This window comes from Gossypium hirsutum, chromosome D03 (genome assembly GCF_007990345.1).
Source record: "Gossypium hirsutum isolate 1008001.06 chromosome D03, Gossypium_hirsutum_v2.1, whole genome shotgun sequence".
Taxonomy (NCBI): Eukaryota; Viridiplantae; Streptophyta; class Magnoliopsida; order Malvales; family Malvaceae; genus Gossypium; species Gossypium hirsutum.
The window spans coordinates 52486731-52508588 of record NC_053439.1 but is presented as its reverse complement, the minus strand read 5'-3'; the positions used below and the strand labels follow the sequence as shown (position 1 = coordinate 52508588).

Here is a 21858-nt window from a genome sequence, read left to right as displayed (position 1 = left end):
GCTTAAAACTTTATTACATATTCTGATTATATCTATTCTTTTTTTTACATAATGTTTAAAACTATTCATAATCTTTCTCCAATTCGTAAATAGGAGGATAATGCGTTTCAACGCACTCAAACCCACATCTCTTAGCAATAATACCCATACCAATAAAACTAAGACTCAATCTACGTAATTTAAACTCTATATGTATATTAATTGTTGTGAGTTGGAGTTGTCAATGTTTTGTAATGTGAAGTGATAATTCAATGTGCATTGTGTCCCACTAAAGTAAATATAATTAAGTGTTAATATTCTCCAACCCATCTCCCATTGTCCCAGCCAGCATATATTCCAAAACATACTGTGGTATGGCTTCGTAAAGTTTTGCTTTGAATTTTCCTAAAACAAATAATTAATGGGATCAATTTTACAGCTAAATATGGGTGATGGATCATTGGAACTATTTGAGTGGGAATCGGAGGGGACCAAATTGCATGGGTTGTTGGGTCAGAAGTCCTCATTTGATCAAAGCCATGTCTGATCATTTAAAAAATGTGTGGTAACTTTCTAACTCTTTCAATCGGTTATCACTTGTCAAATAAAGAGAGAATAACCCTCAATGTTTGCAGCTTTAGAAATTCTTTAGGTTTCCTTATTACGAAAATGAATCATTTTGAACAATAATAAATGACGTCGTCAACATCCCAAATTGTATCACTTATAAAAAATAACATTTTAATAAAAATAATATTTAATTTAAAAGGGTGTGGCTAAAAGAAGGCAGCACCCTTACAATCACCATTTTATTTTTTTTTAATTTTATATTTTATAGTTGTTAGAGTTGTATGATTTAAATCCTATTTAATTCAGCTTGAAAAGTTCGAAATATAACTCACTTATTAAAGAAACAAAATAGAAAGGTCAAATTGAAGATCCGTGGGGTAAAGGATTGAGAGTTGAAGGACTATAAAAAGGGGTCACCCCAAGCTATTCTATATATTCATAAATTCAAAAAGCCCAGAAGATCTCTATAGCAATCTTTAAAGAAGTCGAAGGACTTAAAGAAATTCTAACAAATACCATACTCGTTTTAAAGAAAAGTCGTTTTTGAATAAAGGCACCTTTCGATCCAAATCAATTGAAGAAATTCTGATGCACACCTACTCGTTTTCAAGAAAAGTCACCTTCCAATCCAATTCAATTGTGGAGAAAAAGTCAAAAGTCATTTTTGAAGAAAGCCACGTTTCGATCCAAATAAATTGAAGACAGAAGGTTCAAACCCGTTTTTAAGATCAAATCTTAACGACCCTTGAAATAAACATTATTGATTCAAAGTCTCAATGATCCTTGAGTCCAAATTCAAATCAAATTTCTATCTAAGCATCTCTCCTTCAAATTAAGTCAAATCACCCTTAAATCAAAGTTCACACTCAAGAAAAGAATCAAAAGAGATTTCTTTACTAAGAAATTTCGCAAGATTCTAACCTCTTTTGAAGCTATCAATAAAAGTTGACTTCGAAATTTCTAGTTAACTTTTAATTTGAACCCACTAAATTGAGTATAATTGGAGCACTTTAATTACACTGTGAGCGAGTGAGAATTGCCGTATTTATGCAATTACACTAAATCAAATTATCCTACCGCATGTCCATACATGATTTAACTTTAAATTTTTATTTTATACAATACCGATAGTAAATTAATTTTAATGCATATATATTTAAATATAAATATATGTTATTTATCTCATCTAATTAATCTATAACAAGCTTGATGAGAGATTATTTCCCATACATTTTTACTGACTAAATAATTAACTAAATTATATGGTTTATAAAAATATTTATAAAAAATTTAAATAAATTGCATAATATTTATTATTTATTTATATGTGGTCAAGAACCAATTGATAGTGATGAGTATATGTTTAATGCTATAGAGAATAATCGAACAAATAATGAATAATAGTTAGATAAAATTGCATAAAATATTTATCTTTTTGTTAATTTTATTATTAATTGTATTGCTGAATACTTTCTTGGATTAACATATTATATATGATTGTTTGATTTTAAGTTTTGTTACTTGTTTAGAATATTTTTTCTTAAGCATTATTGATATTTTTATAACAACTAATATTCTTTTTTGGAATTTAAATTACATAGTTATGTAATTACAATTTATACTACAAAACATGACATAACATTCTATCTGTCAAACGCGTTTAAGGATTCTTTGTAATTACAAGAGGGTGTAATTACTACCTTAGTAATTACAATTACATCTTGTATACTCTTTGTTGTCTAAACACACCCTTAGGCAAAAGATATTAATTTGTTTGTTTTCTATTTTGTTGAAGGTATTATTTCATTATATTTGTTTTCTTATATATTGGTTTTTAGAGGGCAAAAAATATATTAATGCACTAAAAAAGCTCTTCTGATAATTATCACCCAGAAGCTCAAGGACGACACAATGGGGTAGGTAGGGGCTCAACCCCTTTAAAATGGTAAAAATTTAATTTAGTTCTTTAAAGTTTTTAAAATTATAAGTTAGTTTAATGGTAAAAATACACTTTGCTCCCCTCCAAAGATGAAAAAAGTTCAGTTAATCCCTTTCAAATTCTAAAATAACAAGCATATACAAAGGTAAAATTGTACTTTGATCTTTTTAGAACTTATAATTTAATTTTGGCTCTCCAAAGATAAACTTCTGGCTTTGTCCTTGCAAAAGTTTAAGCTGTCTTGGACACTGCCATTTCACAAGCTCTTTGTTTATCCTTATTCAACAAACTCTTTTGTTATAAGAAAAGGGGCAGGAACAACACGCGGAGAAGATACTCAACGAGACTGAAAGAAAGTGAAAAAAATTCACTTGGTGCATTTTGAAACCAACCACTTATGTTATTTATATAAGCGTCAAACTCCTTTCTTCCTTAATAATGTGGGATCGAGTAAAAATTCTTTTGAAATATCTTATTTTTTAAGAGTTTTCTAAATGATGGTAATTAATTGAAAAAGCTTACCACACATTTTTCAGATTATCCAACTTGACTTGTTCCGATGGCCCATCTAATTTGATACCCACTTAAAATTTCTCCCATGATCGTCATCACCCAAAAATGGAGTTCCTCACAATCCCATTTTTCAAACTATAGGAAAACTTAATTAGGCAACCTTATCCACCAAAAAAACTAGGTCGGTTTCATGAATTTCCCCTTTCATTGCACCTAGCTACTTCAAGTCTCCTTCTTATGTTTTCAACCCTAGCTTTCAATTAGCATATCTTTCAACTCCACAGTGTTTACACCTCAAAAGTTTATGCCTAACTCAATTCCAATAGTACATATGCATATATATGCCTTGCACTAACACATGAGGATTGAAATTGACATATATATATATATATAACATTTTGTGTGTGCGTGTGTATGGGGGTTATCCACGAAACCAAATGCTGTGTAGAGATTTGTTTTCATATAATTTGCCATTTTGTTCTTTGAATTAAAATTCTCTATGACTTGAATGCATTAATTTGTCTATGCCTTTGTCTTAGTTGGTGTTGCTAGCTTTCAACTTCTTGTTTACATCCCCACACAATGTATACAACAAAAGCATTTTCCTCTAAAGGAGATTCTTGGCCTTTCTTGTTAACTAACAAAAACAAAATACTATAATATAATGCCGTATTTCAATGATTATTTAAGCCAATTAATACTAATTTATTATATAAAAATAGAAAGGCAACCATTGTTGTCTCATCTTTCTATAGGCTCCTACATGTTTGGCTTCTATATACTTGACCTGAGATTCCAGCATTATTTAAGAAGAGTACATCATCAAGCTTGCAACACCATTGATAGTTAAATCACTTTTGTTTAAAATTAACGATGTTTGTCTTACATTCATACTTGTAATTTTTAAAATTTCAAATTATTATTGTTTTGGTGCTATTTTGTTGCAATCATTCTTACCATTTCTAGATTAAGTTGGTGTGACGATATAGCTGAATATTAGAGATAATAAACATTATTATAATACTACTTTATAATTTTAATATTTTTAACTAAAATCTTTACACAAAACAAGTAAAAATCACTATCTAAAATAATTTATACGTTAAACGATTGAATCCAAGTTTAATGAAATTTTATATATGTTGTATTATACGTTAATAATAGTAGTAGGAATGATCGCAAAGTAATAAGAAGAAAAATAAGAATACACAGATTTTATATGGAAAAAATTTTATCAACAAGCGAATTGCACCTCAAATTTTTCAGGCCAGATCAAATGGGATTCGGGTCACACAACTCTAACAATATATATACTCTTGATGAATAAATCTTTTGTATAATTTTATATAAAGTTTTTTCTTTTACCCACATTATTGGCGGTAACATAATCTAATTTTTATTATAAACCTAGCAGTCTACATTTACTCTTTAAATCCTAAATTCTTTGAATATATGATTTGATTTCTTTTTTACATAATGCATAAAACTATTTATAGTTCCTTCCTAACCCTTAAATAAGAGGATAATGGGTTTCAGTGCACTCAAACCCACGTCCTCCTGTACTAACGATAATACCACTACCATCGACCAAAACTCACTAAATTTAAATAAATAAAAAAAACAAGAACATTAGTATCAATAACTAGAATAATTAGATAATGGAGTTTTTCTTTTTGGTTAGGATAACACATTTATAGTGTTAGGGTGGCATTTGGTCAAACAAGTTTAAAGGCCCAAAAACCTTAAGGGCAGGCCTTATACGATAACCATCGACATGAAATAAGGATAATATTTTCTTTACAAAGTTCAATTCCCATTTGGGCTGAATATGAGATTATAAAATGTACTTGAATCAGTTAAATTATTGGTATGTGACTTAATTTGCCTAAAATTTTTTGAAGATTTGATTTTTCGATCCTTCAGCAGTTGTTTTGTTTGACCAGACTAAATATGTCGAAGTTATTTTCCATGTTGGGGGTCTTTGAGTTTAATCCCCTCCTCCTTCACCACATTGGAGACCAACAAAAAAAAGAGTAGTATTGAGCATTTGACCTTTCAATGTCTAGATTGGACATGTATTGTTAAGTTGAAAAAGAAGAACCAAACTTAAAGTGAAAGAATGATAGTAGAAGAAGTCCAAACTAAAAAATGAAAGGTTGGAGAAGCAATGTCTCAAAAATCTCAAATGAAATTGACCTTTTACCATAAAAAGAGCAACTCCTAGATTCTTTCTTTGTCTCTTCTCTCCTTCACATTCACATCATGATAAAATAAGGTACACTCCTTTCCATTGCTCTTTCAATCCACACTTGTTCCATTTGGGCTTCCACATTTTTAAACCATTTCTTCTTTTTCATTTTTATATTCTGATTTTTCTTTTATTTTTATATCTCATGTCATATAAAAAAAATTAAATATACATACTATAATATCATTAAAAAAAACATTTATGTTATTTATGTTTTAAAACTTAATAAAATAAAAAAATATATAAAATTAGTAAAATAAAAACAAACATACCTTTTATAATATATATATATATAAGTGAGCTTATATGAATCATAAATGGTCCATAAAAATAGAGATGTCCATTGGCTAAGTCGAGTTAAGGCTCGATTTTTCTAAGTTTGGGCTTGAACTTAGCCTGACCCAAACCACCCCAAAATTCTTATTATCAATGTATTTGTACTTGTCGTGCATTTAAATTTTTGAATGGATCCGATACCTCTATCATATCAATCTAAAACATTGTCTCTGTTACTATGTATTTAACAGTTGAAAGTTTTTTACATGAAACAAGTAGTTAAAAAATTTTAATTTATCCATGATCTACTTAAATGAAACATGAAATATGACGCCTAATTTATTAAAATATTGATCCTATAAAAAACTATAAAAAGATTGAAAACTACTTTAGTTTTAAACCATCCCTTTCTATATTTTTTAATTAAATTTAAATAAACATATTTCTAAAATTATTTTTATTAAGATTCAAACCGGATTCAACTAACCCGTGAACAAAAACTTTATCTAAATCTAACCTCAACCGGACCCAACCAAGCCAATCACCCTTATACACAGCTACATGAAAGTAGTAATGATAAATTAAGTAGAAACTAAAACTTCATTGGAATGCCGGCAATTTAAATTTAATTATTAATTTTTAAAAATAATCAAATAATTTTTATTTAAAAGAAATATTAATTTTTAATAATATTGACATGACAATCCATGTGATAATTTATATACGCTTCTTATTATCATTTATGATACTATTTATCTTATATGATACGCCAACAAATAAATATTTAAATGAAACAAAATAGAATATTGGTAATATTATTTTCCAAAGTTTCAACCAGCTGACATAGACATGCAATAGGAGCACCACTTAGCTTAAATTTAACCTCAACTGTTATTTTTTTATGGAGAAATAATTTAGAATTTATAAATAATTTATTCCAATTTTCTCCTTTCGAATGAGCTAGAAACCAAAAAATTAAAAAAAATTAAAAAATAATAAAAAAGAGTTAGGTCTGATTACTAAATTAAAGAAATTAAACGATGCTCGTGATTTCTACAATTAAATATTTAAATAATAATTGTCATTATTAATACCATTAAAAAAACAAATTAATATTCATCGGTTTCCTCACCAATATTAATAAATAATAATTAAATAATTTGTGTTCTTATCTTACCCAAATTCTTTTAATATTATTTCTTTGTTTTTGGCAACTTGCTTTTCCAAAATTTGTTAATATTTTCTAGCATTTTTGTTGGGTCAATGCTTGTGGTCCATCCCATTAACACATTAATTATTTATTATTTTTATGCAATTATATGATTACTTTCATTTTCCATTAAACTTTTTTTTTAATTTTTTAATATGACTAATATTTTTTTTCTTCCATTTTGCTTTAAAAAAATTGGATTTGGTTGGATTTGATTTCAATATTTCACATTAAAGGGTTTTCAATAATTTTACTTTTTTAAGTATTAAAAAATCATTATTTTATTCGTATTTAATAAATATTTTACTTTTAAATAAAACTAAAAAGAAAAAAGAATATTGAAAATGATGATCGTGCTTTATATTTTATATGTAAGTAATTATTTCTCGTGAAGCCCAGATCTATTCTAGAAAAAAGGGAAAATTTACATAAATAAATATATATATAGTATTAATAAAGTAAATTTATTTATTTAAATAATAAGATATTCGTTATATCATGTCTGTAAAAAAGCACTTTTCACATGGGGTTTGGGTGGGAGTGATGTGTGTTTGGTGAGAGATTATATTTCATACTAATTTTATGAAGAGCTTCTTTTCTTGGGAAATTCTTAATTTTTAATTTTATATAATATTCTGTATTTTTTAAATAAAAAAGGGGTTAAATTGCTAGTATTTGCTTGCCTTAACTCATTCCTCTAATTGTTTTTCCCTTATTACACAATTTCTTCAAGTTTTGGCAACCTAATTTTACTTGTTATTCACTCCAAATAATAAAAAAATAAATATTTATAAATATATACCCCACTTTTATTGTACTTTAAAAAAATTTTTAAAAAAGAAAAAGGAAAAATCATCTGGCACTTTCTAATTTTCATTTTAATATATAATTTTTTATTTATCAGATTCCAACCAAACACAAATACCAATATTTAATATAGTAAAATAATTAATCATTACAAAAAAATAATAATATTTTTCATTAAAGCCCCATTTATTGAATAATTACCTTTCCCCTCATTATTTTATTAAAAAGGTTAGAAGCAAATTAGCTAGCTCAACAATATATATCAATAATAATATAAAAATCTTTCTTTTTTTATATATCTCATACCATTTTCCCTTTTTTTTTTAAGAAAAAAAAATTTACAGAGAGCTCAAAATCATAATCTTTTTTCATTTTTATTTTTCCTTCTCAAATCCCATACTCCAAAAAAAAATTTCAAAAAAATTTAGAAACCCCTTCATAATTTTTCTGTAAAAAAAACGAATTTTTAAGTTCAAAACCCTATATTAGTACCATAAAAACTCAATTATTTTCCTGGTTTTGAACTTGGAAATTTGTACTTTTTTGGGGGTAAAAATTTGATCTTGGTTTTAGTTGTTTGAGCTAAAAATCCAAATGTGTTTTTGATAAAAAACCATTTTTGTATTTTGTATTTTTTTTTTTTTGCAAAGGTGTAAGTTGTTAGCTATGGAGTCAAGAGAAATTGTAACTACAAATACTGCAACTGGTGGAGTTAAGGTGGTAGGATCCGATGCTCCATCGGATTATCATATAGCTCCAAGGTCCGAAAACCCGACCCAAAACCCAACTCCCGGATCCGCTCCACCGTCGCAGCCTCAACCACAGTCTGCAGCTCAACCCGTCCCACCACCGGTTTCGGTGGTGGGGATGCCGTTGAAGAAAAAAAGAGGAAGGCCAAGAAAATATGGACCGGACGGTTCAGTCACTATGGCACTCTCTCCAAAACCCATATCAACGGCAGCTCCGCCTCCGGTTATAGACTTCTCAGCCGCGAAAAGAGGAAAAGTGAAGTCTCCGACGCCGGTTTCAAAAGCTAAGTTCGAGGTGGAAAATATAGGTAAGAAAAAAACACTTAGCCATTTTTATAGATACCCTTTTTTGTTCCAAGTGATTTGGTACTTAAAAAAGTTGGGTTTCTTTGATGTTTTTATGGTGGATATTGTTGTTTCTAGTGTTGGGTTTTTTATGTATTGTGAAGTGGGACCTTAGAGCTGTTTTACTAGTTGCCCTTCTTGAAAGATCTCTTGATAATTGTGTATATGTGTGTATGTGGATAGTGTTTTTTGAAGGATAGTGAGAGTTTTTATGGGTTTGGTTTGGTATGCATAATATGTGAGAATGGTGGAATCTTCATTGTTATGAGTGTCCTTTGCCACTTGGCATCCTTTATACCAAGTGATGGTGAACAGACTTGGTTCTGCTAATTGTTGCCTGGCCCTTACTACCTGCTTTTATGCTCTCTGGGTCACTCAGCTTGTATTAATGTTCTTAGATGTTTGGTGGTATTTTGTGACTATATGTCAATTGTATGAGCTTTTAGAACTAGCAAATGATTCAAATCCTAGTTACTTAAATTTCCCAGTATGTTCCAAGTTCGAACCCTGGAGTCATAATTGATGAGAGTACTTCACCTAAATACCGCAATCTTTGTTGGATTTGAGCTAGGCAATGACCTTATAGGCCTTCATGTTTGTTGTTAGTTTGTTTTGAATCTTGATTACAGTGTGCTTATCTCTGGGCAAACTTGCTATTTATGCATTTTAAGGACGTATTATCTCTGGGGGAACTTGCTATTTTGCACTCATTATGTCCTACATCGTTTTATCCGGTGGCTGATTTTGTAAGACTTTGTCTATTTGTAGGGGAATGGGTTTCATGCTCTGTTGGGGCTAATTTTACGCCGCATATCATCACAGTTAATGCCGGTGAGGTATGTTGTAAACACGACTGTTATCTTTGAAGTTATGTGTCGAGGTTGCGTGATATTTTTATTTGGCATGGATGCTAAAACTCCATAATTTGATTGCTGGATAAAAATATGATTTGCGTATGTTGGTGATTTTCTTTTTGATTGTTTTAGGATGTCACGATGAAGATTATTTCGTTTTCTCAACAAGGGCCTCGAGCTATATGCATTCTTTCTGCAAACGGGGTGATCTCGAGTGTCACTCTTCGTCAACCTGATTCTTCCGGGGGTACATTGACATATGAGGTAATGATTTATGTCTAGGATTAGTTATGTTGAAAACTAATGCATGAACATGAAGCATAAGCAATTTGTTGGAGTTATGTCACGCACATCCCTTATCTATATAAATTTCTTGCAGGGTCGTTTCGAGATACTGTCCTTATCCGGTTCTTTCATGCCAAATGACACTGGTGGAACAAGAAGCCGATCCGGTGGAATGAGTGTTTCATTAGCAAGTCCAGACGGGCGTGTTGTAGGCGGTGGAGTTGCCGGTCTCCTAGTTGCTGCTGGCCCCGTGCAGGTTCGATTTCACCATTTTTCTCCAGTTTTCTGGCTTTTCTCAACTTAAACCGAACATCTAAGTCCCTCATTTGGCTGTTTCAAACCAGGTCGTAGTAGGCAGTTTCCTTGCAGGGAACCAACACGAACAGAACCCCAAGAAACAGAAATTTGAACCCGTATCTGCTGCCACAGTGATGGCCGCTATTCCCATTTCTTGTGCTGACCCAAAATCAAACGTCTCCACATCCTTCCGCGGCAACAACGATACTTGGCCTACCATGCCATCAGATACAACGAATAAGCCTGCTGACATTAACGTATCGTTGCCCGGAATCTAATCTAAAATTCCCTTACGTTCGATACTGACAGCACTGGTAATCCAAAGTACACAATTGATGAAATATCATTCCCAGTCCCCACACATTTGATGTTGTTTTATTTATGTGTAAGCTCATCGATAATTCTCACAGGTACCACCAGCATGTTCATTTTCATTTTGGGTTTTTTTTTTTTTACCCTATTTATTTTCAAACGATAGTTTTTAGTTAGTGAGCTGATTAGAGATAGGGGTTTCCGCCATTGTTGTGTCATGTAGAATATTTTTAAATGTAATGTTTTATCAAAAGAATTGGCCTTTTCTTGGAATTGGTGAGCAATTTTTGCAGTTATTAATCAATGAATAAACTCACATTAAAAAAAATCCTCATCAATAGCATTTAATAGTATTAATAATTTAGATAAAAAAAATTCAATCTCAAATTTAAGCATTAGACTAAGAAATAAAATAAAATAAGTCAGATGCGAAAAACCCTAATCGAGCAATCAAGATCCATTTGTTTTCGATGTAAACTGAAAGCTATAAAATATAAATCAATCAGTAAGGAATGATTAGTTGCCATGGAAAATGACTTAATGGTTTTTTGGTAGGTTAGGCTTTATATATCAAATATTTTACTTGTTAACTTCAAATCAAATTATTTTATATCTCAGGAGAATGAAATTATTTAATATTGACCAAAATCTGCTTGGGTTTTAGATTTTATCTAATCTTATTTATATTTGCAAATGGATAATTCAAGTCTATTTAATTTGTCTCATGAATTTCGGAACTAAATTTATTTTAGTAATTGGCAATTCGATCCATTTGGATTCGGTTAAAATTTGATGATGTGACCAATGTTCTTGGAACATGAATGGATTGGTCAACCAGACTAATTGGATTGAAAATCGACCGATATATTGGTCCAAATAAAAGGGTTGAAACATGAACCGATTGAATCAAAAATTGCTTAAAATTAGTAAAAATTGAAAATTAAAAAAAAAGTAGTTGAATAGGTTGATTAGGTTTAATATTTTTTTATGATTTTTAATTAATTAATTATTTATTATTGGCCTAGTCGTTGAATCGATCAAACCGATTGAATTTGGAAGCAATAGTTTGACTAGTTCAAGCACTGGTCCAATTATTAGAACATTATATATGACACTCTAAATTGTGTCATATCATCATAATATCAACATGCCGCGTTATCAAACTTTGATATTTTTCAAGTTGAAGGACCAAAATAAATCTAGTTGCCCAGCTTAGATACCAAACTAGACCAAAAAAAAGTACAGATACCAAAGTGGTCTAGTTGCAACGTTCAGGAGCCAAAAATTAATATTATCCCAAAAAAATATCATAATAAAAACTTAAAAATAGACCAAATTAAACTAAATTCGAACTTTAAATAATCGGGTCCAAACTTAACACATATTTTAAACTGATTTAATTTTCTTTCACAAAGAGCTTCATATGTCCAAATCCTTGGATAAATCTTCCAACATAGCCTACTTATACTTATAATCTGAATGCTGTCGTTGAATGTTGACTTGTTGATCACTTATGATGTAATATATTTATATACAGCTAGTACGCGTAAAGCTTGGGTTTGACTTATAATTTAGTTTTGTACAAAGACATAGTACTTGGAAACTTGAACAGCAATCAATTGCAAATCTTGGTCTTAGATTCTTCTATATCCGCATCACATTCTTCAAATACCTGAAAAAGAACTAAACTCACAAGAAACCAGATCTAGATGGTCTGTCAGATTAGTTTAAGATTAAAAGTTACAGTTAACCATGTTTCATGTTGTACTTTTTTTACCTGTCTTAACAGACAACATAAACAAAACTTGCCGAGTAACTTCCTTAATATCCTATCTTATGCTTCAAAGTCTTCATTACTTGAGAAAATAAATTAATAAACAATCCCCCATTACTTGTTCTGGGAAATCACCTCTGTTTTTTTTTTCTTTTAAACTTCTATAAATTGTATCCCTCATAACAAAAGGGACAACCAACAATGAATACAGACACAGACAAATATATGTTCTGTTAGTAGACACTTGAATGAAGCTCTTTTGTTCATGTTTGATTCTCTTTGTAGTTTCCCTTTTGTTGTTGAGATCTTTGTCTACCCACAATCTCGAGTTCTTGCATAATCCGGTTTCTTTGTTCGTGTTGTTTAACGCCATGCTTATATCTGTAACTTTTGCGAGTCATAAACAATCTACGAATGAAGTTGATGGAGAATTCACGTATTTGGGCTCGTCATGTGAAGTGGGGGCTTCCTTTGATGATACTCAACAGTGTGCAGATATGGTTGATGTATGCAGAGATGATACCGGTTGTTCCGACGGCTATTATGAAGATGATGATAGTGACAGTGATGACAATGATGGTTGGTTTGCTGAAGAAGGAGACTACAGTGATGATTTGCAGCGAAGAATCGAAGACTTCATAGCTAAGGTCAATAATGGATGGAGGGAAGAATGGTTAAATGAAAAAGATGATCCGATAACTGAATGGTCTGAGTCGAGTTAATTCAAATGAAATTCGAAACTACTATTTGTTTGAATAAGTAGTATAAACGACTTATATTTGATGTACTGACAAAAACCGGATGCTGAAAATATATTTTCATCTAAAATCAACTGAAAATTCTCCCAATCTTACAACTTCGAAATTTATGGTTATATCAGTTGCAACTTACAACAGAAGAAGCTGAAACAAAGACATCAAATGTAAACAGCCGATGCACGTTCCGATTAAGAAAGCTGCCGGGGTCCGGTTAATCATCTTCGTATTCTAATGCAGAGAAGATAATCCTAAACAAATACATATACAAGTTCCTATGTTAGCAAGCGCATGTTTAGAGGGAAGAATTTTGTGTATTTGTAATAACAACAGAACTTACCAGAATAAGGAGATAAATAGGAGAATGACGAGGTAGGCGAGTTTATAGTAGCGTCGGTTCTTCTCCCTATTAAGCGAGTTAAATATCTCCGTGACATCGACCAGGTGTTGTTTCAACATGTAACTGATTACAACAGAAAGTTCGGGAAAACAACCATGAGCACGTACAATTAGAACAGCCCTCAGAAAATCATAAACCTTAACAGCACGATAGCGCCATGACTAACGCATGCAATAAGTTAATTTAACCTAATGCACGACGAGGGAGGATCGAAATACCAGCAAAGTGAAGGAATATAACAAAAGTTCCATTGCTACCTATATCAATTGATGCATGTCTCTGTGCACAAATCTTTCGATTATTCACGGTATCAAACAAGTTCTTCGAACTAAAGAGAATTGATCAACCAGTCGGGGGCTTAACCGTGAACTGAAGGTAACGAAAACTATTATTCGAATTAGAAGCAGAGAGAAAAAAGAACTTACACTTTGACATTGTAGTATAAATATGGAGTGCATAACAGTGACATGACCCAATGTCCTGTTACTAGATAGAATAAGCATAAAAATCCTTGCACGAAGAATTCTGGCAAGACGACTTTGTTTATCCGAGATGAAGAGTCGTACGGATTGATGTAATCGAACTCTAAATCAGCCAAGCATGTGAGCTGCAGCAAAATTCATCAAAGCTTTTAAGTTTCATACTAAGTTCTTATATATATACACAGAACAATCAACCAATGAACATAGTTTAAACCGGACATTTTGCTCCATGACTAAAAAAATGGATAAATTAGTTCATCTATGTTAGATTAAAAAGCAAATTGATCATTTCTGTTAAAAATTTTAGCTAAAAAGACCTCTCCAATCCCTCTAAAAACAATTAGAACAATTTAATTCCTGTCAATTTCGAAAGTGACCAACTAAAGAGAATTAATCATGGCGTTAATGTGTTCCATCAATTGTACAAAATTTTGATTGATATAATAACAAATTTAACCTTCAATATTATCTATTTTGTCATTTTAGCCTTAATTCTAAAAATCCAGCCTCAACATTCACTCAAATATTGTCGGATAAATTTGTTAAATTGGCACCAATTTGATAGAATGTGTAAAATTTGAGGGCTAAATTATTATATCAATCAAAATCATGTAGAATTGATGAAAAACATTAACGTCATGATTAATTGTCCTTAGTTGCTTACTTTCGAAATTGATAGGTATTAAATTGCTTTGATTTCTTTGAGAGGGATTGGAGAGGTCTTTTTACTAAAATTTTATCTATTTATACTATCAAAAACTTAGGATTAAACAACCCAATAGCAACACGCGGCATGCTACATATACCTCAAGTTGAGGTATAGAGACTAATTTTTAATAGTAAAAATAGATGACTAATTTGCTATTTGATCTATTGTACTTATTTTTTGAGTGAAATGGCCAAACTATAATTTAACTCTTAGTTCAGGGCCTCTATGCTATTAAGCCACAAAAGAAAGCCCCAAATTGGTTCTACAGATTTAACTTCAAACCCTAGATTCTTCTCAAATAAATTCACAAAAATATAAGCTTTTTTACAACAAAATTCAATACACCCAGACAAATACATCCCAAAAATACCATCTTTTGATCTTTTCTCTTTATTTCTGAACAAAAAGCACTAAACTTTGCGTTTATTTAAGTGATTTTGATGCAAATAAACAAAGAAATCAACTAAATAACAAATACCCACGAAGCTAATACCAAAGCATAATGTAAAGTTCAAACAAAAAAGAAGCAAACCCAGGAAAGAAAAAAAGAACAAAGATTGTAGGGTTTATAAAGGAAATTGACCTGATAAATGAGGAGAACAATAATGGCAATGATGATGAAGAAAGAAATAAGCCATATGAAGATATCTAACATGGCTCTCTTTTTCCCTTATTTCTGTCCTTGAAGATGAAGCTTAAACAGGATTTGAGTATGGTGGGTGATCAACAGGCAAGGGTTTGTTTGCTTAACTTGTCATTGACATTATTAGGAAGAAATAGAGAGGAAAGGTGTTTCGTTGGCTTTGCTTGTCTCAGAAACGATTGAAAGATTCGAAACCGATAGTAGTCAAAGGAAAGTTAAGTGTCTGTCTTAAAGACTTAAAAGGTTGAGAGTAGAACAGTAAAACTTTCTGGTGTTTGTGCCGCCATGGATATAGTTGTTGCCCACCAACAATGCCATTCCTTGAAAAAAATGGTCATTATAACCTGGAAAAATGCAAGATTCGACATTAAAATAATATAAAATTATTTTATAATGCAATGAATGATAATCCTTCTCTGATCATCAAAGCTTTGGTTGAAATTCACCATCTTTGCTTGTCTCTTGATTGAGTTGAGTTTGAGAATTTTATAATGCAATGAATGATAATGTGAGTGGGTTGATTTTTGGATAAGTTAATTTAGAGAAATTATTTTATGGACTTTTTTTTAATTATTTAATAATATTTTAATAATTTTTTATGTTATTGGCACATAATTTTGTTTTTTTTATTCTGAACAATAAATTCTAAACATTGAACTTGAATCTTGAACCTCAAACTTTGATTCGAGTTTAGGGTATATGGTTTTATGTTCGAGGTTTAATGTTTATGGTTTAAAATTTAAGGTTCTAGGTTTAGAGTTTATGATTCAATGTTTAGGGTAAAAAAATTACTAAAATTACGTATGAACGACATGAAAAAATTGTTGAAGTGCTATTAAATAATTGAAAAAGGACCACAAATGATGTGATGAGAAGGATTCATAAAATAATTTCTCTTTAACTTGGATTTTAAATTTTGAGGAGTTTAATTCGAAAACTAATATAATCCTATCTGACTCCAATTCTATTCAATTTAAGTTTAAATACAAATTAATTTAAATTTAAATTATTTCAAATTTGAATGAGTTAAGTGAATTTCAATTAAGTACCTTTCAAGTTGATGTTGAAGGTGTATGACAATCCATTCAAAAAAAAAGAAAAAAAGAAGGTGTATGACAAATTAACCTTAGCCTCAAATCAGATTAGGTTAGATCAATAGACCAAACCTAACCTTGATTCAAAATCTATATGTTGGGCTAAAAAATAAAGCTTTTTGGGTCTAATATTTTCATAGCCCTAAAATTGGGTTTATTGGACTGAACAATGAGAGAAGAAAAAAAATGAAAACTTTAGTATATAAAATTTGGTATAATTGTCCAATCTTGTTAACTTTAAGTGAGGTCCAGATGTAAGTAATCAAACCGCAAGGATTTCACCAAAAAATAAAAAGGGGTGGGTCCAAATAAAATCATGTAGTTGATCAAAGCCAGCTGGTTCATAATTTTGCAAAAACAAGTTTCAGCTCTCAATAGGGTATTTGGGTCCCTATCTAATCCCCCACCTTTTATAAAGAGAGGGGAAGAGGGGGGAAATTGCTAATGACTTTTCTCATCATTTCCCAAACTTTATGCCATTCTTTTTCATAGCATCATTGTGTGGGGTGAAAAAGAATTGTTCATCCATAATTTCCACGTGGCATAAATCACTAGGTTAATCATGGACCCTTAGGTGAACAATGGGGTCACTGATAAAAGAATTAGAACAAGACCAACCAAGTTTTGTTTCAATTTGGTCCACTTTGTTGATTTTGTGATATGGATTTGGTCCACTTTATTGTAATTTGGTGAACCCCGTAATGAATGAGACTTTGAGGAATGTGTTTTAATTTAATTAATTTTGGGGTGGGTTCTTTTTGGAGAAAGTATCTGCTAAGTCATTCTATTATAGGGATCGGATCGAATTAGTCCCTATATTATTAAATGTATCAATCTAATCCTTATACTGTTAAAACGACATAATTTTTTTTTTTAAATTTGAAGAACCATAAAAAGCTTTTAAAATTTTAACTTTGTTAATAGTAAATGACATTTTTTAAATAATAAATATTAACTCTATTGAAATTTGGACTTATTTGATTCTTTTTAATAGTACATGGTCTAAATTAATTCATTTAATCAACATATTTATTATTTAATTATTAAATGTAATGTTTTATAAATAGCCCATTTGTGTTTTTTTTTTCAAAATTGACATCCCTAGAATGCAAAACTTTGAAGGCAAAAAACATAAACATTGGACTTAATTGAATTTTTCTAATTTATACTAAAATCCATTTGAAAATTGAAAGCAATTGACATTTTCAAAATAAGATAGCAATTGTACATATTATTTCCCATGATTATTTTAGTATTTTAATTTGCACAAAAATTTATATAGGTAATTATTTTATACACTGTCAATGAAATTAAAAAAAAACACAAACGAATTTAGGATGTTCTCGTGTGTATTTTTTTTGTCTTTTTATTTTATTTTATAAGGAAACACGACAACATCCTAAACAGGGGTGAAGTAAAAAAATTTATAATAAAGAAAATTGAATTGGGAAATTTTGAGAGACCAAAAAAGAAATTTTACTATTTAACTAATCATAACAATGTAAACTTAACGGTGTAAGTGACAATATCACTAAGGATAGATTTGGATAGGCGATGCAGTGCAGTTTATAAAGCAAATCCTTCAAGATTCACTTTAAAATCTAATATAAAGCAATCTTATATAAACATCATCTTAAGATGTTTCTTTAAAGGATATGGGATTATGAAAATCTTTGGATTCAAATCCTAATTGAAGTCAAAAGAACAAAAAAAAATGACACAATAAACTATAGAAGTACCACAAAAACTCTTGTATTATACCCTAAATTGAATTTTAGCTCTTTATTAAAAATTGTATTATACCCTAAATTGAATTGCCCCATGTATGTTAGATGAGTGAGCAATACAACCGTTCTACTAAAATTTGGTGTTTATCTATAAGGTATAATAATAAATTTAGCCCTCAACATTTACGCATTTATTCAATTTGACCCCTATTGTTTTATTGGATGTAAATTAGAAAATTTTGAAACTAATAAGGCTAAAGGATAAAAAATGCCTTAGTAGCAAAATAAATAAAAACAATTAAGCCCATTTAAAATTTAAAAATTATTAAAAAATCATAAAAATTATAAGCAAAAGTTATTTAAAAAAAGTTATAAACATTTTAAAATTATAAATATTTTATTAAAAAATAACAATATTGACCTATTAAAATCTAATGGTTATAATATTTTTTAAAAAAATTGACATCTACTCTTTTAATGGGTCGGTATTGTTATTTTTTAATTAAAAAGTTCTAATTTTTAATTTTAAAAGGGCTTAATTGATTTTTATTTTTATTTTTTTTACTAATGCCTTCTTGACCCTTTAGTCTTATTAGTTTCAAAAATTTCTAATTTACTTCCAGTAAAAGAGTATGGTCCAAATTGAATAAATGTGTAAAGGTTGAGGGTTAAATTTGTTATTATACCTTATATATAAACACCAAAACAAACATTTAACGATACAATTTAACAGAAAGACTATTTTGCTCACTCATTTGACGTACATGGATTAATTTGTCTATTTTTTCAATAAAAAAACTAAAATACAATCTAGAATATAATATAGGGAGTTTTGGTACTTTTACCCAGAATAAAGATGCTAAAGTAAATAAATATTATTTAATTGTTAAATGTAATATTTTATAAATACTTATTTTTTTTCTTCAAAATTGACTACAAGGCATGATTTAGATGAAAATAATGTATGTTGACATGAAATAATGGTTTCATAAAATATTTATTATAGACTAAGATGTTTACTTCTTCATTTTCAGCAAGGGCTAAAAAGAAAAATGTATATAAGATATTGTATTTAATTCCTTTTAAATAAAATATAAGGTTTTGAATTTAAATTTATAATACGGAGTATGATGCTGATTTTTCATAATTCAATAACGAGTCAAACATTAAAAGGAAAAAAAAATAAAAAATAAAATAAAATTTATGGGTGACATCCCTACAATGCAAAATTTGGAGGGGGAAAACATAAAACTTTGGACTTTTTTGAATTTTGCTAATTTATACTAAAACCCATTGAAAAGCAATTGATGAGGAAAGTTTTGACATTTTCAAAATAAGATAGCAATTATACCCATTTTTCCCATAAAAAGAACATATATGTTATACCCCTACCCAACTCGGACACATGGCATCACAATAATCTGTTTAAGAAATACTCATGAATGGCCCTTCATCTCATTCCAGTGGCAACCATCTGCATGCTTCACGAGAAGATCACTTGTTAATAGTGGATCCCCTATTAAACTACCTACGGTTAGTGAGTACACACTCATCAAAATAAGACCAACTAAGCAAAGGGAATGTAAAAGCCGTCCTACACTTGCCAACAACCAGCATATAACAACCTTGCCACTCGGCCAACCACACGTTTGCCATACATCGAGATTGTTGGTGTTGTGATATAATTGGAGAGGAGACTCCCTACCTATAAATACCCCAAGGCGCGATGAATGAGAGATCGACTCCTTTTAGCAACCCTAGTAGCATACCTAGCTCACTATTTCCCTTATTTTCTCCTTCCACCTTTTCTCTCCTTGTTTACACTAGCTTTTCGCTTACCACAAGTGATTCGACTTTCTTATCTCTATTACTATCTCTTCCTTGTCTTGCCCTTGCTAATATCCAATATCAACAATATATATATAGGATAATTATTTTATAAACAATTAGTGAAATTTAAAAAATAAATCACATCCTAAATAAGGGTAGTCGAAAATTTTATAGCGAGGGATTAAAATTGAAGTATAAATTTTTGAGGGGTCAAAATAAAAATTTTACTAAACATAACATTGTAAACTTTAAGTGTCTAAAAAAACAATACCACCCCTAATCCTAAATTATCTTGTAAAATTCTTTTATTACATTAATTATTCATATATATACTTGTAAAGCAAAAATATGCACATTTAAAACCCAAAAAATGGCTCCATATAGAAAGCTAAATGAAATGACAAAGGCTACATCAAGACCTATATGTATGTAGTTCAAAGTTGAAATTGATGTCAAAAGGAAAAAGAAAATAGACAGAATAATCATGATTAATTTTAAAAGAATTGAGGCCAAACATAATGATAATCTGTGCTTCAAACATTGTATTTTGCATTTGTTGAACATTAATGTAGTAGTGGGGTTTGGTAGTAGCTAAGAACATCAAGTATGAACGTGTAAGAACACTGCTAAGTTTGAGTTGATGGGTAAATAATGCCATCATTAATTAATTTTCTTTTTATGTAGATGGATTCGATCAACAATGTGTTGTTTTTTTCTTTTGACTTTTTGTCCAATAAATAGATGAGTTGCTAATGGTTTTTATGTTGGGTTAATATAAAAATAAGAAATTTTGAAAGGGTTAAAGTTAAAATGATTTCAATTAAATTATTAATTTTTTGGAGGAGTAAAAATATTTTTTTTTCATTTACCCAAAATTAGAAAGATTAAATTGAACTATTAGTTTTTAAGATGTATTAAAAGTGCAATTACACCATTTAATTAAGGAAACAAAGGGTCTTACCCCTAAGCTTTGTCCTTTTTTTTTTCAGTACTATTATTCTCCCTGGTTTTTAAAGCATGCTTTATATTTCATAGTTATAAACATGAGAAAGAAAATGAAATAGGATTAAAAATATGATATAAATGTCAAGAATACAATATTATTTTAAAATTTATATATTAAAAATATTTTATATCAAAATTTCTATAAATATAATACTCAAAACATGATCATTATATAAAAAATAAAAAGAAGATAATTGTTAATGCAAGTCACCAATAAGGAGGAGATGACGGTGGAGAGAAGTACAAATTTATCTGTAACAGGCGAAGAGCCGGAGTAAGGAGAAGAAGAAAGATTGTTGGGGTTGTTGTGTAGGGTTTTTTAGGGGAAAATGAGTCAACCATTGGTCTCTCGTGCACTCAAGCTTATATAGGGGGTTACCTCCTGTCTTATAGTGTCATGTAGGCGACAGTATAGTGTCCTGCATGGTTGTGCGTGTTGGTCAGATGGTAGAGTAATTAAGGCCAGTTGTCTTCATGGAGTGTAATGCGTGGTTATGCTTTGACATTCTCTTCCTTGGTGTTGTACAAGAGGTGCGTAGCAAGTTGTCTCAAGGCTGCCCCATACAAATGGTTGATACGAATGGCTCCTTATTAAGGGTTGTATGTAGACCGTTCCTGATAGAAGATCATTTACGGACTGTCCAACAACTTGTCACATGTCATGCTGAAATAAGGATATAACAATAATAAAGATGCATAGTTGATTGTAATGAAAATTTTACTTTTATCGAATACTTAAAAAAAATTAAAAATGGATATTTTTACATAAATGGATTTCCAATGATTTAGAAAAGAAATTATATTTATTATTCCATTGGTTAATACATTAACAAATTACAACCAAAAGTAGATAGAAAACATGTGAAAGTGTCACCAAATCTGCTAACTACTGAGGAGGTTTTCTCCATTAATAACAAGTCAATATTGAAAACACCCCACACATACAACTTAATTTATTTATAGATGGAAAAATTGATAATATTTCCCTTTTTGTTGGAAAGATAGTGAACAAAGGACAAATACCTCCAAACAAAGAATAAAAGTTTTGAAAACGA

General features: G+C 30.0%; 3 protein-coding genes across 4 annotated transcripts; 2 read left to right on the top strand and 1 right to left on the bottom strand.

Annotated features, from left to right (window-relative positions):
- The first annotated feature begins 7791 nt into the window (after positions 1–7791).
- On the top strand, positions 7792–10657 carry LOC107920687 (AT-hook motif nuclear-localized protein 1). Its single transcript, XM_016850503.2, has 5 exons — positions 7792–8599; positions 9405–9472; positions 9623–9754; positions 9870–10031; positions 10120–10657. Exons 1-5 carry the CDS (start codon positions 8209–8211, stop codon positions 10348–10350), a joined length of 984 nt encoding a protein of 327 aa, XP_016705992.1. The 5' UTR covers positions 7792–8208; the 3' UTR covers positions 10351–10657.
- A 1554-nt stretch (positions 10658–12211) lies between these two features.
- Positions 12212–15655, bottom strand: LOC107918463 (protein cornichon homolog 4). Of its 2 annotated transcripts, none has more exons than XR_005911540.1 (5): positions 15088–15655; positions 13739–13920; positions 13254–13376; positions 13050–13164; positions 12212–12800 (listed from the first exon to the last, which is right to left on the bottom strand). XR_005911540.1 is itself a non-coding variant. In XM_041090519.1 (5 exons), exons 2-5 carry the CDS (start codon positions 15157–15159, stop codon positions 13128–13130), a joined length of 414 nt encoding a protein of 137 aa, XP_040946453.1. In that variant the 5' UTR covers positions 15160–15491; positions 15594–15652; the 3' UTR covers positions 12961–13127. The 2 variants fall into 2 exon arrangements, 1 of the variants encoding a protein (XP_040946453.1); XM_041090519.1 differs by lacking the exon at positions 12212–12800 and having other exon boundaries at positions 12961–13164; positions 15088–15491; positions 15594–15652.
- Positions 12360–12880, top strand: LOC107919160 (uncharacterized). The gene is made up of 2 exons (XM_016848681.1): positions 12360–12390; positions 12444–12880. Exons 1-2 carry the CDS (start codon positions 12360–12362, stop codon positions 12878–12880), a joined length of 468 nt encoding a protein of 155 aa, XP_016704170.1.
- Positions 15656–21858: the final 6203 nt, after the last annotated feature.

Coding starts and splice junctions, on each gene's coding strand:
- LOC107920687 (XM_016850503.2), top strand. CDS start 8,209: ATGGAGTCAAGAGAAATTGTAACTACAAATACTGCAACTGGTGGAGTT. Junction 9,473..9,622: donor TCACAGTTAATGCCGGTGAG/GTATGTTGTAAA, acceptor TGATTGTTTTAG/GATGTCACGATGAAGATTAT. Junction 10,032..10,119: donor TTGCTGCTGGCCCCGTGCAG/GTTCGATTTCAC, acceptor GTTTCAAACCAG/GTCGTAGTAGGCAGTTTCCT.
- LOC107919160 (XM_016848681.1), top strand. CDS start 12,360: ATGAATACAGACACAGACAAATATATGTTCT. Junction 12,391..12,443: donor CACAGACAAATATATGTTCT/GTTAGTAGACAC, acceptor TTCTCTTTGTAG/TTTCCCTTTTGTTGTTGAGA.
- LOC107918463 (XM_041090519.1), bottom strand. CDS start 15,159: ATGTTAGATATCTTCATATGGCTTATTTCTTTCTTCATCATCATTGCC. Junction 13,377..13,738: donor TTATACTACAATGTCAAAGT/GTAAGTTCTTTT, acceptor TGTTGTAATCAG/TTACATGTTGAAACAACACC. Junction 13,165..13,253: donor CTATTTATCTCCTTATTCTG/GTAAGTTCTGTT, acceptor GTATTTGTTTAG/GATTATCTTCTCTGCATTAG.